The sequence below is a fragment of the Miscanthus floridulus genome, chromosome 3 (assembly GCF_019320115.1).
Source record: "Miscanthus floridulus cultivar M001 chromosome 3, ASM1932011v1, whole genome shotgun sequence".
NCBI classification, from domain to species: domain Eukaryota; kingdom Viridiplantae; phylum Streptophyta; class Magnoliopsida; order Poales; family Poaceae; genus Miscanthus; species Miscanthus floridulus.
The window spans coordinates 51,980,689-51,995,807 of NC_089582.1; the positions used below are offsets into that span (position 1 = coordinate 51,980,689).

The 15,119-nt window shown below is 40.7% G+C and overlaps 2 protein-coding genes across 7 annotated transcripts; both read right to left on the minus strand.

Annotated features, from left to right (window-relative positions):
- Positions 1-540: 540 nt before the first annotated feature.
- LOC136541646 (uncharacterized) lies at positions 541-5,594 on the minus strand. 4 transcript variants are annotated; one of them, XM_066533640.1, is made up of 4 exons: positions 3,748-3,942; positions 2,746-2,817; positions 1,757-1,853; positions 541-1,667 (listed from the first exon to the last, which is right to left on the minus strand). In XM_066533640.1, the coding sequence occupies exons 3-4, from the start codon at positions 1,768-1,770 to the stop codon at positions 725-727; spliced, it is 957 nt and encodes a 318-aa protein (XP_066389737.1). In that variant the 5' UTR covers positions 1,771-1,853; positions 2,746-2,817; positions 3,748-3,942; the 3' UTR covers positions 541-724. The 4 variants fall into 4 exon arrangements, with proteins under 4 accessions (XP_066389737.1, XP_066389735.1, XP_066389736.1 ...); XM_066533638.1 differs by lacking the exon at positions 3,748-3,942 and adding an exon at positions 5,533-5,594 and having other exon boundaries at positions 541-1,989; XM_066533639.1 differs by having other exon boundaries at positions 541-1,853.
- A 64-nt stretch (positions 5,595-5,658) lies between these two features.
- On the minus strand, positions 5,659-13,180 carry LOC136541645 (sterol 3-beta-glucosyltransferase UGT80A2-like). 3 transcript variants are annotated; one of them, XM_066533634.1, is made up of 14 exons: positions 12,979-13,174; positions 11,251-11,417; positions 10,533-10,775; positions 10,071-10,182; positions 9,803-9,973; positions 9,570-9,633; positions 9,411-9,468; positions 8,983-9,160; positions 8,562-8,692; positions 7,315-7,417; positions 7,125-7,201; positions 6,388-6,435; positions 6,167-6,316; positions 5,659-5,847 (listed from the first exon to the last, which is right to left on the minus strand). In XM_066533634.1, the coding sequence occupies exons 1-14, from the start codon at positions 13,040-13,042 to the stop codon at positions 5,659-5,661; spliced, it is 1,755 nt and encodes a 584-aa protein (XP_066389731.1). In that variant the 5' UTR covers positions 13,043-13,174. The 3 variants fall into 3 exon arrangements, 2 of the variants coding, with proteins under 2 accessions (XP_066389731.1, XP_066389732.1); XM_066533635.1 differs by lacking the exon at positions 12,979-13,174 and adding an exon at positions 12,455-12,883; XR_010780428.1 differs by lacking the exon at positions 5,659-5,847 and having other exon boundaries at positions 6,225-6,316; positions 6,539-7,201; positions 12,979-13,180.
- Between the last annotated feature and the right edge of the window lie 1,939 nt (positions 13,181-15,119).

The window sequence follows — 15,119 nt, forward strand, 5'->3', positions numbered from 1 at the left end:
TGCCCTTAGACAAATTACTCTTATGTAGTTACCAAATGTTTTAGTTGTTTTTCTTAGGACATTTTTGATAAGCCAAGGCTAGTTACTAGTTGGGCTAAAAACTAACACAAACACAAATTGGTTGGGGGTTGGCTAGCTAATTAGCTAACTATTTGAAGGCTTGGTTAAAAAATAGCCTATCTATTAACCTAGTAATTTTAGCTAATGTTTAGCTACCTAGTAATTAACTCTTGTATCTAAATAGACCCTTAGTTTATCAAAACCAAAATAAAAAACACGCGAGACAATTTTATTTTACCTATTTTACTACTTAGACCCCATTTGGAGCACACGAACTTCACGGGAATCAACAGGAAACAGGGGGGGGGGGGGGGGGGGGGGGGGAATCCAGCATTCCAAAGAAGGGAGATATGCAGTCAACACATAGTCACACTGATGCCATTTCTGAGAAATCACCAGGCAAGTATAACAACAATCGCCTGCATGTAATCCAATAACATTTTAACCCAATTGAGAACAAAAGAAAAACCCAGTCCAATCGTGAGTAAAATGGCATTTAATAAGAGAAATATATATATAGTTCCTTTTGCATCTGGGATAGATTGTTTACACAGATTAAATTAAATACACTAACACACTAAATAAAAAAACGTAGCCTTGGCATATATTTACAAAGATAGCATGGATGGATCCAACAATGAAGTTCTACAGTGGAATGCTTCCATCAGTAGTGACTTCTGTGCGTGTACCGCAGCCGCTGCCGCCTGCTTGGCACCACCGACGGATTTAGGCTCCTGCCAGTCCCTGAATCTCGGGCACCAGCATAGGACCTACGATGTCCACGATAGTTGCTGCGGTGTCCAGACTGATGATTTGAGAAGCCCCGTTGCAGTAGACTCCGTGTGCTTGACCGACGACCCGCCTGCCAACCTGAATGCAAGGTTCGCCTACTGCCTAATGAAAGCCTGGGTGAAACTCTGTTGTTCTGTGGCAGCCTTGCCAAATTACGCCTTTCATTTGACCAAATGCTAGGTGACCCTAGCGCTTCATTTGGCCAAACCCTTGGGGAATCAAGTATATTATCTGGTGATTCAACATGGTCTGAGTACCATTCACTACTTTCATCGCCGGAGTCTATGTCTGGGGACATATCATCTCTAGTCTCAATAACATAGTCACCAACTATTATTGCCCCAGGTACCTGGGACCTGATTGCACTGATGACATCGCCGACCTCCTGCTCATGCTCAAGGCGATCCCAAGTTCTTTTTCTTGACAGATCTACATGAGCAGGCTTTGTAAGCACGTGTGCAGTCCTTGCATGTTCACGCAGTTGCTCATAGTTTCCAGTAAATTTGCAGGAATCATGAGAGCAAGTTCTCAACTTATTGTCTAGATACTGTCTCACATCTCCAGCAGGAATCCAGCCAGATACAGATCCTCTACAGAGAGGACATTTCATTTCAGCAGAACTTTGCATGGCATCATGGCATTCCCCCAATACAATACTTCCTTCAACAGGTAAGGTTGAGTTTTCAAATTCTTGATAGTTAGTGAAATCAGATTCAGGTCTAGATATGTCATCTGGATTTGGACCACTGTTTACATTGGTATGATAAGATCCTTCATTATCAACATGTCTTCTGAGTCTTGGGCTCCGTGAACGTCTAGAAATCATATTATAGTGAGCTCTTGGTTGGACAGTTCTGATATTGGAGTTTGAAAGCACCGAATAGGTTGAGTGTGAAGCACGGACCTTACTATCACCATTCATTTTTCTGAACCGGTCAAGGCAATTAGAGTGTCGATGGCTTGTGTTACAAATGTAACATCTGCAGCCATTCTTGTATGAACTGCATATAAGTAAAACGGCATTGTGGGGTTGCTCCATACAAATAGGGCAAGAAAGCCTGTCCCATTCCATATGCAGAGCAGTGCGTGATGTGACTGTAGATTTGTTACTTTTCTTACTTGTCATCTTGAAACCAACTGTGTTAAATTGACTTAACCGTTAGAATTGTTGAAAAAAGTAAGTTGTTGTGTCAAGTTAAAAAGTTAAGCAGTTTAGGCAAAAAGAAATTGTGAAAACATAATTTTCTGTACTCATCAAAAACAGATAAATTTTTCTATATAAACACAAAAGCAAGTGCCCAGACCAAGAAAGAAGATAAGTCAATACTAAGTATCAAGTATTCCACTGTGAAGCTTATTAAATTAATATTTGAGATCATTTAAGGGACAATTTTGGTTTCCAACAGATATTTTAGTTTCAAAAAGAGGGCATTCTGGTTCAAAGGATCTCCCACCTTGAAAACATATACCAGCCATATATTTCTAAAAAGGTAGTAGGGCATAAACATTCAGATAAGTATCAAAGCCCAACGAAAGTTGAAGAGAATATGCACAACTCGATATAACAAATACAATATTAAAACAAATCATGAGTTACTGGCTGTGAATCACAATATATATTGTTCCAAAAGACATAATGGCAACATTAAATAAGGCTCCTCTACAAGGCAAATATAGTACTTCTACCCAAGGAAATGTCATTCCCTGAAAGTTCACATTAGCTTCCCAATGGCATGTTAGAAATGATAAAGTAGGTTGACTATAAAAAGTGGCCTAACTGAGCACATCTTATATAACAAAAAGAAGCAAATGGCACGTCAGGAAAAACCTATGAGACCTGAAGCACATAATTAATATGTTCATTTGATATTTACACAAAAAGTTGGTACTAACCTACAAGAAGCAGTTGTATGTACTGAATACTTCAAGTGGATCAAGATCTGGGATCATATGTCACAGTTAACCCTGAAATCATTAGTAGAGTACTATATGTCAGCAAAAGCTAGAACATGAAAAAACAGATTGCATGAACTTTATTTCACTCAATTCTAACACTAGTACTATATAATTGACAGAATAACATGAACAGCCAAAAGTCATTGGAGAGTCTACTACAAAAGTCAAAAACGCATTGATCATTTTCACAAAATCAGGAAACCACACTTCACCATATCAAGGGTTTTCATGTGTCAACAATTGACCCATAATTCTATCAGTGGAACCCCATAACATTTTGCTTCTAGTATTGCCATGCCTCTCATCTCATTTGCAGATATAAAATTAATCAGTTGACAGTTGTCAGAAAAGGCATCACATAGGCTGTAAAAGGATCCCTTAAGCCCGCAAAGAAAATGAAACACAGGCTAATTCGCATATTGGCGACGGAAATTGCATCCTATTTAACACCAAGTTTTTTGGACATACTAAACAGGAAGTTAGTGCCAAGATGCGTATGCGGTGAATGAACACCAATTAAGTACATTTGGCTTGGTCCTAAATTATTCCAGGTTCGCGGGCCGATGATGAACAATCGCCGGCACCCCAAAAGTCGACGCCCTCAGACCGTCGTCAGAACCAACGAACTCGCAATCCCCCCAACTACCACGGCAAGGATCACGAACCGGATCGGCACCAACCCAGCAGCGCCTGCCTCCCCGAATCGAAACCCTACGCATCCACCCAAATCGAGAAGGGGCACGCCACCACCAGGGGTAAGATGAACAACCCCGATCGCAGCGGCGTACGCAGCACTTACCGCCACCATCCCCCCACGCAATCGATCTACCGACACGGACGGAAGCCGCGGCGGAATCGAGCAAAGACAAGAGACGAGAGAGGCGCCTAAATCGACGGACGGCGAACTGAAAAACAGAGACAAAAAGGTGGAATTTTTACGGGGGGTTTGACGAGCGAGCGGCTGCGCCGGATCGGACGGGGCTCCTCCCCCGCACACAGTTGCCTTTTCTCGGAAGGCTTTCCGATTTCTTTTGCTTTCTTTGCTCGCGGAACGGGGGCGCGCCTGGCCGCCTGCTCCTGCGCTTATATTGGTGGGTGATCGCTAGGCGTGCGTCGTCGTGGTCCCCGGCCGGTCTCGGTCGCCAGCCGTGCTCTCTTCTTTTTCCGTCTCCGTCGGGCCCGGGCCAGGGCCCGGCCCGTCCTCCTCGCGTCGGTCCAGTGGGCCCCACATGCCAGTGAGCGCGGTCCATGGCCGGCTGCTACGGTTTGTGTTTTTCAATTTTGTAGAAAAAAAAAACGTACGGGAGGGACGACTTCAGAGTTCAAATCCGGAACTTTGGCGTGCACACAGACAGCAGACCGTTCCAAACAAGAAAACATGCATAGACAATGCTTGCTTGCTTTTCTTTTCTATACGTACTGGTTCATTCAAATGAGTTATTTCTTTTAACCTTGATGAAACGCTTAGAACGATATCTATCTTATATTAACATCTACATGTGTTCAAATAAATGCAATATCAAAACATATTGCATGAAGGCTTGAATAGAAGTAATTTGATATTGCAAATGTCCATGTCCTTTTCTTCAATAAATTTGGTTAAAGTTAAAAAGATTGACTTAGAGCAAAGTCAAAGTGAAGTTTGATTTGAACGAAGAATTGTGCCCATGCAAAAATGTATATCGGGAGCTTAAATGTAAATAAATGAATCTAAGGCTCGATGTGATGTCTATATACAAAGTATTCCTCTGTTTTTTCATGTCCTAAATCAAACATTTGTATCTTTTAACCATTAATTATTTTTTAAAAAAATTATATAGTTAACAACATAAAATTTATGTTTTTTTTACCTAGTATGAAAAATACTTTCATAATATATAATTCACATGTTGTGAAACTATATATATTTTTTGAAATCGATGGTCAAACCAGATATGACATGCAAAAAGACGGAACCCCTTGAAATTCACGAGCTAGCCGCTCCCACAAGCTGCAGCCATGCTTAGATCGTAGGTTTGCATTACGTATATTGAATTATTGATGGACCCGTTCTTTTCTTGATTTCTTCGTTGGATTCCCTATTACAGCTGGTCGCCTTTCATACCCCACCTTTGATATTACTGGGTCATGCATACTGTCATACTGACATTGCTCCACGAAGGTTTGACCAGATATTTTCTCCACGCGGGCACACGGTAAAGGTGACAACTGACAATTTTACTGGCTGGAGGCAAACAAAATACTAGCACCATGTCAGTTGTTCACAGAGGAGCTCAACTAGAAGATCACATACACAATCGACAGCTATATGAACATCTCGATTGACCAAATCTCCACATGCAACATCGACAGCGGGGACAGCTATAAACATTTGAACTTGTCATGTCGTATTCAATATTCGCTACAGTGCTACTCCGAAACGTATATATATTTGTAAAATGTAATTGGAGTCAGCCAACCGATTGCTTTGTAAAATATGCACATGTAAATTCAGCAGCAATCGGCTTCAGATCAAATAATTGGGTGGACAAAAGTTTGGATGAAATTCCGTAACAAACCAAAGGCCAGCGGTTACCGATCCCGCTTAATTCTGTAATATATATACAGTTGTGAGGAGCCGAAGTCTCAAGTTACCGTATTGTATGCACACTGACCACAAGCTATATACATATATATATATATATTCAAAAACTTAGTATATGAATAATTAGTAGCCCTACCTACATTCTTTAATCTTTATATAGGATGAAACGACTGGCGACAGATGTTGGTACTTCCCCTTCTTTAGAATGTGGTGCAACTTGTTCCAATGATGCCACAAAATCAAAGCAGGTGCTTGGAAATGCAGGGTTAGGATGCCATGCCAAAACACCTCTTTACAGGGAGAAGCAGCGGTCGCATGAATGTTGACTGTGGTGCCGTTTGCGTCGTCTCGGAATCCCTTTTCTGTGGAAGATGTTTTAAAAAGGATTTTACAGCCCCATCAACACCATCTTCTGATTCGATTGCCTTTGCTAGCTCAACAGCTCGTTCCTTTACCTGCAGTCAAACATAGCGAAACAACTCAATACGAATTGCAACTTATTGCTTTCACATTTTTAGAAACATAGACACTAAAGATTGCAGGTAATATCTGCATTATTTTCAAACACCTCCTTTATATACAACAACAAAGCCTTTAAGTCCCAAACAAGTTGGGGTAGGCTAGAGTTGAAACCCAGCAGAAGCAATTTTTCTTTCGGGTTTCATCTCCATTAGAATGGTTAGATTTAACGTTGGCTCGCCACGCCTATCACAACCCTCCTCTTTTACCAGGGTTTGGGACCTGCTATGTTGAGACAACATAGGCGGAGTTTACCTTTGGATCAATCATAAATTTGATTGCATCAATCAGTGAATGCAATTGTAATTGCTCCACAGGTATAGGTGGCGCCCCCAATCCTCTGGCATGCACCATGCTGCCCCAAAAGAATTGATCGCCAAAGAATGGTATGATGGTAGTGGGGCACTACAAAATTTAGCGGTAAACACATCAGTCGGAAAACACACACACATAAATAGGAAGAGAGGAGGGAATACCCCAGCCTTAAGACCAGCAGCAGTAGTGCCAGCACCACCATGGTGTACCTGAAAAGGACAAAGGCCATATTACAAGTCGTTAATTCCAAGATAACGTAAGAGTTCTTTTCTATATGAAGTTCCTCTATTAACAGCCAGTTTGTCTCCTTACGTTGATCGACTGCCATTCCTGGGTCTGAACTGTTTTTACATAGCACAGCAATATCACACTCTCAGAACAAAAATAGAAGAAACCAAACTCAACAATGAAGATCAGTGCACTATCGCCAGTGTTCAGACACAGCACATAACACAGCCAGAGCTATTGTCAGAGGTAGAGCTAACAAAGGAAATGTCAAGCACTTCCATTGTCACAGCCTCACCAGGCATGACTTCTTTCAGTCTCTCACAAGTCCGCAAAAATACAAGGAACCACTTGCATTTCACTACCTCTGTTCAATAACATGATCAGAATCCCATTGATTCTGTACGTATTCCTAATCTTTGCGTATTTATTTATTCAACTCCATTAGTTCCAAATCCAAATTCTTCTATATTTTGATTAGAATCCCAATTATGAATTCCAGGACAACACAGCCTAACATGCAATGAGGAATGCAACTATACACATGATTTGCAATCAGCAAAGCTCATCTCTAATTCTTCTCAAACTTCATCTGCATAAGCTTTCCTCCATGTTAAACCATCATACTTGATTTTTGGCATATAAGCATCTGAGAAAGAAAAACAGGTCTTACCACAGCTTTGCATTGCAAAAAGAGCCAATCATGTGGAACATTATCAAGTACATACACAAATTCCTTCGATTCTTCCACTGCAAATAAAACAGTTAGACATGCACATGCTATTATTATTTTTGACATGCAAAGCCTCTGAAAGTGAAGAACATGGTAACATATCAAAAGTTAAAGAACTCTTATAACTTACAATTTCCAAGCCCGCCCCAACCCTTGTTAATGATACCTCTCTGTCCAGTAATTTCAAGTGCTTGGACAATGATTCTTGTTAACTTATCTGGTTCTGGAATTGGCTGGAAATAGGAGTCATCAGTAATAAACTAAAACAGAAGACAAACAAAAAAAATGTGTAGCAGCTACTTATCAGGAAGGCCAAAATGTCACAAAATAATTAAAACACAGCTGTAGGGAGATTTTATCTTGATATCAGTGATAAATTATTGCAGATAGGAATTGTACAGCAACAACTGTAGGCCAAAATGGTCGAGGCAACATTTAGCCTCAACAACTTTGTAGATGAGATTTGACTTATAGTAGTGGAACCAAAATGTAAGCATGTTTGAGATCCTTGCTATAAGATAAGAAAGCCTCATAGAGTATTGAAATGTCTTCTAATGTCAAACTTCATCTGAACATTTCAAAGAAATTCAGCTTAAGGTTCAAGTTCATGTCAACTACTCAAAGAAACTAAGCCCATGCTTTTGTTGGGCAAATTAAGGTTATTTTTTTTCTCAAACAACGGAGGAGAGCTGCGTGTCATTTCATTAAGAGGAAAAAACAAGGGAGAGGCTGACCCTACACGCCGAACACCCATATACAAGATCATTTGCGCCACACCCTAGTTTACACATGACCACGACCCAGCAAATTACTCCTAATAAGTTTATAACATAGTAAGTTTTGAGTCAATTTCTAATATACAGAAAATAAGGACTTTCATTGCAGACTAAAACTGAGCTATGCTTTTGTGAGGCAATTAATTTTAACCAGTGCCATAACTGGACAGAATAATCTTTGAACTATAAAATGTCACTGTAAATCATACAGTTATCAGAAATACCAACTATAAGGCCGAGTGACTGACATATGATCCTACCATCCTTGATCCCAAAATGAGTCATACAATTGCATTTCCAAACCTCAACACCAAGTTCCATTTTTATGGTTCACTGGAGTGCTCATGGGCACATCTTTATTTCACAAAAAATTATTACATGTCAGTTCCATCTAATAACAAACCTACAAACTCTATTTTCCATTTTTTCCACACGAACACAATAGAGAACGAAGAATGGACCAACATAGAATAAACAGTATATATACGGCATTTAGCCAGATATAAATGTAACACAATTTAAAGCATAATCGTGGCTTACATGTAGAAAGAAAAGTAAACGCATCAAAATACATTAGTTCTGAGCACTAAATAAAACTTACAAGGCTACCAAATCCAATATAAATAGGACTGTCACCACTCCCTAACCACCTCAAAAGGGGCTCGGGAGGCTCATAATTTGAAGCAAGATCAAGGAAACAAAATCCAACAACATCAATTTTAGGTCCCCAGTCTGTAAAAGAGGCACAGATTAATTTTTCAGCAATAAAAAAATCAGTTATTAACATCAGTAATAGTAACTATGACTCAGCGAAGTTTAGTTCCCGAAATTGACAGAAGTATTCAGATATTTAAGGAAGCACATTAAATACAAATAAATAGTGACCATGCTTTGCTTTGATTTCCAAAATTGTATGACTAGTTTATGCACAATAATCTTGATGAAGTAAAAGAAAAGGTACCAAGGCATTTTCAAAATCCTGTTAACTTTGATTGGGGTATTACAAGGCATGAGGTACCGACCTTTTGGTTTGGGGACAAGGTAAGGACTCCAGATATATGCATGAGGAATATCATTCGAATAAGCATGTGTACCACTTAGGTATGTAACTGGTCTCAATTTCAGCTTCCGTTTTCGGAGATCATTTATCATATCCCTTATGCCAAGCCAGACAAAAGAGTCAACAATCTGGTATGAAAGCTGCAACCCAAAGTAATAGTCAAACGGGTGCCACATGATAGTCTTTGATATGTAATGGAACTGTTTCACAAGAAACAGTGAGGAAGTTTCCTTTAAAGATAGAATGTCTACTTGTTGTATTATCATATTTGTCAAATATTTTTTTGATATTAGGTATTATGAGGAAGTTTCACATTTAAAGTAATAGTCTTTACAACTAATAGACATTCTATCTTCTGATGATTACTTCATGCAACAACAATCAACTTACTCTATATCCAGCAGGTTGCTTCACATGAGAGAAAGGATGCGGAAATTCACAGGTAGGCCTGGCAATAAAATAAAAATCATCACTGATGCGCTTGAAGTTAAAATCTAGGCCATATTGGTCCATGCGAGAGAGAGAGAGAGAGAGAGAGAGAGATCTTACGTCCACGGCATTGTGAAAATTATGTGAATCGGTATATTGAGAGCCTCTGCCACATGTACATGTCCTGTATAGGCACTCATTTAGGTCAGCAGTTGAACTAAGATAACAAACAAAATGCGGTAAGTGTAAAGGCTATTCCTTCAGAGCCAAAAGAATGCCTTATAATTTACTTATTAGAAGTTTAACAAATCAAACAGAAATGTAAAATAAAGTAGGAATAATAAGAGGATTACCATATGCTGCTGGATTAGCTATTATGGCGTCCGCACTAAAAGAAACACCAGTATCAATGTCCGGATCCTTGCAAGCAGGAAGCAAGGAGAATATGATGTCCCTAATCTGCTTGCGCTGGATAGGAATTTCTGATGGAGTTGCAGGCAAGAATCCTTTGTTCTTAACCATGTCTGCTCAAATTACCAACCCTGTACTGTTATGCAAGATATATTTATAGCAAACTCCAAGGTGAAAGCACAAAAACAATCAAGCATTACACTCACATACATCCAGCAAGAATTTTTGGATCTCCACCAAGGGGATAAAACTCCAACCCAGTAGTCATCACGAAGTCCTTGAAGTTGGCATGGGTTGCTAATCTAACACGATGACCGTAGTCCTGCTAACAGAAGTAATTGTTACTCATCTTGAACAAAACATAAAACAATTAGCATGTTGCAGTTCCATTTGGTGAAAAATTCAACAATTGGTATACTGGCTCCCTTATGCTGTGCTGGACCCTCAAATATTTGCTGCCAGCCAGTTATAACATGCACATAGCAATAACATTCTACAGCCTATTTTATCATGACATGCTCTTAATGCTTCGTTAGCTTATCGTAAATAAATTGGTCCACATGCTGATCCTCTACAGGCACATTTCACAATCTTTTAACTAACCACCATGAAAAAATCTAAATAATAGCGAAAGGATCATATCGTATCAAAAGAATTCGATAACATGCTCACCTGCAAACGTTTTCCTATAGCTATGAATGGCTGCACATCCCCTCTTGTACCAACAATCAGCATAGCAATTTGCATTGGTGGCCTGTGCTGAAGATCTGAAGAGTCCAATGGTTCACCACCAAAGGCCACATTGTGGTGATCCCCTGAAGGAAGATCAAGTGATGCAGCTTCAATATTAGTGGGGATATCGACAACTACAGTTCCATCATCTTTTAGTGTAGCCATTCGACTGAACAATTTTAGCTGCAATAAATTCAAAACAAGATGCAACAGGTAGAAACTGTCATTTAATTAAAAAATTGTAGAAAGGAATAAAAGTACACACATAACTAACTGATAGTGAATTGCAAATTCGCGAGCTTTGTGTTGTGTGAGTGTGGGGCGTGTGCTGTGTTTGTGAGGATTTGATGGGGCTTGTTTTTTATTAACCTTTTTTCTTCTTAATATAATGACATGCAGCTCTAAGCTGGTTTGAGGGGGGAAAAAATGGTGTTAGAAACTCGGCGATGATTACAGCTATCCGCTGCTAATTTTTCTACATTCATGGCTATGTAATACAATACATTAGCAGTGCAACCATTAAATGTAGAATATGTTCCCTTAGAAAAACATTTTGCATGTAAACAGTGGCAAAAGACAAAAGCTACATATTTTTTGTCAAAAGCATGAATAATGAACCACAATAGCATGGGCGAGCAAACATGATAGTTTAGATTACCTTCTTTTTAATAGATATCTTCTTATCAAGTACGGAAGATGCTTTTTTGCTATCTTCAGGTCTTGTTCTTTCAGAACCCGACACCTCTGAGGGCGTCTCAGAGCATTCAGTATTGTCCATTTCGCTGGAGCTTATACCCTCATCTTGTGGGAAACAATTGTTGGACACTAGAAGTACAAAATTTCAAACAATTACATAAGAATAAAGTCAAGTTTCAGCGAAGCAGTGAAATGAATAAATACAACCAGCTCACCAGACAAAACAAATCAATAAAAAAACTTCAACAACTCTAGGAGCTAACATACTGTTTGCCCTAATCTCTTTCCATTGCAATAAACAACTATTGATCTATCAAATTATGCATTATTCGAGATGGGATAGAATCATAAAAATCATGACATAAAGCAAGCAACAGAATAGGTTTATGAAGAATCACATAACTAAGAATTAGAAGGTTAATCTATTAAACCACGAGGAAATCAAAACCACAACTAACAAGCAGTAACAAACATTGCAAGGCAAAACTTCAATAAATCCTAACAACTGCCTAGTGGAACACTTAGTTTTAGTCACTAGAAAATATAATAGAATAATGGCCATAGCAAGAGGAAAAGGTGACATTTTAGTCTTGGGTAAAGTCAAATTTTCAACCTCCAACAACATGCACGGAGTTCGATTTTCAACATTGAACTATGAATTGTCAAAGCGGCCAAATTTCATCCTCTGGTTAGTTTCAAAGATGGTCTTCTATTTTCTAAAAAAATAAAAATCCAATTTAATCTCTAAAAAATCATAATTAATTTATTTTAAATAAAAAAATCTAAAATTACTACCAATTTTCTTCTAAAAATGGTATCTATCTGTTGCTACTCTATTTTTAGTTATTTTAATCTGATTTATTTCAAATAAATAATGAGGACGACTATGAGCAATAAAGCAATAGGAACATATAAATACATAAGTTATCAATAACTCCAAATAGAGCAGCAACATATATAACATTTTTAAAAAAAAAATGGTACTAGTTTCACACTTTTCTGATTTAAAATAAATTAGTAATGATTTTTTAGAGATTAAACCAGATTTTATTATTTTTAGAAAATAGAAAACCTCCTTTAAAAACCGCTAGAGGACTAAATTTATCCGGAGAGGCCGTCTAGGACCAGACTGCCGTATAAGTTGGAGATTAAAAAATAGATTTTACCTTTCTACTAGTCTTTGAAGACAAAATGTCAAAGTCTCAAGCACTGTGCAGTCAAAGGAACCAGGGGACCACGGATCAGGCAGGAAAATTCCCTTAGTCCCCAAATCCGTCCACTTCTACTAGTTTGCTGACCCAAACTGAAATTACACCGGAACACAAGAAAATCAAAACATTGGCCCGCCTCAACCTCCCCTCTTCTTCGAATCAGGACGACTATCCCACCAGAATTCACCAGAAAGCTAGCAATGAGCCTGCTGCCTGCATATATAAACCCTAACGCCTCCCTCGAAATCGGCCACTAGAAGTCTAGAACCAACCTTGGACGCGACAATGCCACACCGCGACGCCATCGCTACCAAGTCCTAAGACCAACGCGGATAAAATCGCTTCGTAGAATACCGCTACGATGGAGGACACGACACGGAACGGAACCAGATTGGCTATGAATTTGACGATGGAGGAAGAAACAAGAAACTCCTATAATCATGGGTCGGACTATCGGAAAAGGGACCAAAGGGGCTCACCGGACGAGGAACCGATGTCCTCAGCGCCGGCGCCGGCGACACGGCCGCTGCTGGCTTCCTTCATCGGCCGCGGGAAAGGCTTCTAGAAGTTTCCTTCCCTCCCTCCCTCCCGAGGGGGAAGGCCTCCTCTAGAAGACCAGAACCACAAAGCGGGCACGCCACGAGAGTCGAGGTCGTCGGAGGCTCGGAGCCAGAGGAGAGAGAAACGGGGAACGCGGACGGAGGCTTCTCAAGGCCATTGGGCAATTGGGTAGGGGACACGTGGCGGAATCTGGAAGCGAAGACGTGCGCACCAGGTGCGGACGGACGGTCCGGATGCGTGGTGTACCAGGTCTGCGGGTGATCGAATTGCCGTTGAAAGCGGTTGAGCGACCTTCTGTTGTCCAGAGGCGGAAGACCATACATAGCGCTGGGCTGCTGCTATACGCACCGTCTCTAACCACTTATTTTCACCACGCTATTTTTTTACAACATTTTTCACCTCTCTCTCTCACCATATTTGTCGTTTGGACCTACACCCAGATACACGATCGAATCTCATCAGGACACACGTAACATCTAGATACGTAAAATGTGCTCTGAATCTGGATAGCGCTGATCTCAGGTACATCCCATCCCGTTCCATATCGTCCTCCCAACCAAACAGCGCTGATTTCGGGTCCATCCCATCCCGTCCCACATCGTCCTCACAACCAAACGCATGTCATCCCGTCCCACATCGTCCTCACAACAAAACACGGTAAGGGCTGCAGCAGCATGCGGGTGCACTGTGACACCATGGGTGCAACACTCTGGGCGACCACGGCTACCTTCGCCATAGCCTAGGAAGAAGATGACCTCACCTTGGGCCAGCGCACGCCTGCCGTAGGTCGGAGCCAGGCCCTAGGCTGGGTCGTTGCCCTTGGCCGCTCTCGCTCCTCCGCGCTCGCCAGGAATGTGTCACCAATGTGTTTGAGTAATTGAGTTGCAGCCCGCCAGCCTCGAGAGGCATGTTGCACGGACGCGGCACGAGTAGGAGTGGACGAGCACGATCGACAGGCCATGTGGACGAGCACGAGTGCATGCGTGTGCCCACGGTGGTAGAAAGCTCGAGCACAGCACGCGAGGTCGATAGGCAGTGTGTGAGCCCGGTACACCTTTTTAGAGCTTTTAGAAGAGAACACTCACTCCTACATGTCATGGCCAGATTTACAACATTGAGGAAAACATATCATCGAGAAACTTATCGAGAACTTAGCCAACTATAGGAAACAAATCAAGTACACTCCCCTCGTCCAAAAATATCAGCAAATCTCGTTTTTCAACGAGTAAACCTTTTTAGAATTAACTAGAATTATAGAAAATATCATCAATATTGTTATGAAAATATATTTTATTACTAATATAATAATACTTATTATGTATTATACATATTAGCCTACCTTTGTGTAGGCAAAATTGAAAAAGTTTGACTTATAAAAAATAACGAGATGTGCAATTATTCTAGGTTAAAAAGTGATATTTACAAATATTTTGGGATAAAGGGGCAGTGGCTAATTAGTTTTGTATCGTCGCAATATACGGAACTACTAACGCCCGGACATCCTAACGGACGCCCACGTTCGGACGCTCACGGCTGTTGGGCTGTTGCGCTGCTCGCCTGCCTACTTGCTCGCCTGCCTGCCCGCTAGCTCGCCCGCGCCGCTCAGTGGGGACCACCCTCGCCTGCCTTGCTTCTCACGCGCACATGGGGACTGCCTACGGCCGCGGGACCACCTCCGCCTGTGCTCGCTTCTTGCGCCTGCTCGCAACATGTGCAATTTTGATAAGCTTTTGCAACATCCAGTTGAAACACATGCAACATACATCAGAAACAGCTGAAACACTTGCAACATACGTCAGAAACAGCTGAAACACTTGCAACATAGGTGTGAAACACATAAAAACACTTGAAAACCATTGCAAACATATGCAACATCCAGATAAAATATGTGCGACATATGTGTGAAACATATACAACATCCAGATAACACACACTTGCAACATACGTTTGGGAACAGAAGCTTGCAATATACGTGTGCAACCATTGCAACATATGCAACTGATCTACTTTTGCAACATCCATTTGAAACACTTGAAACATACATCTGAAACAATTGAAC

Excerpts from the sequence above, each read along its gene's own strand:
- LOC136541645 (XM_066533634.1), bottom strand. The coding sequence starts at position 13,042 with ATGAAGGAAGCCAGCAGCGGCCGTGTCGCCGGCGCCGGCGCTGAGGAC. Across the intron at positions 9,634-9,802 it reads AGCTAATCCAGCAGCATATG|GACATGTACATGTGGCAGAG; the intron begins GTAATCCTCTTA and ends GTGCCTATACAG. Across the intron at positions 9,161-9,410 it reads AGCAACCTGCTGGATATAGA|CTTTCATACCAGATTGTTGA; the intron begins GTAAGTTGATTG and ends TTTGGGTTGCAG.
- LOC136541646 (XM_066533638.1), bottom strand. The coding sequence starts at position 1,978 with ATGACAAGTAAGAAAAGTAACAAATCTACAGTCACATCACGCACTGCT.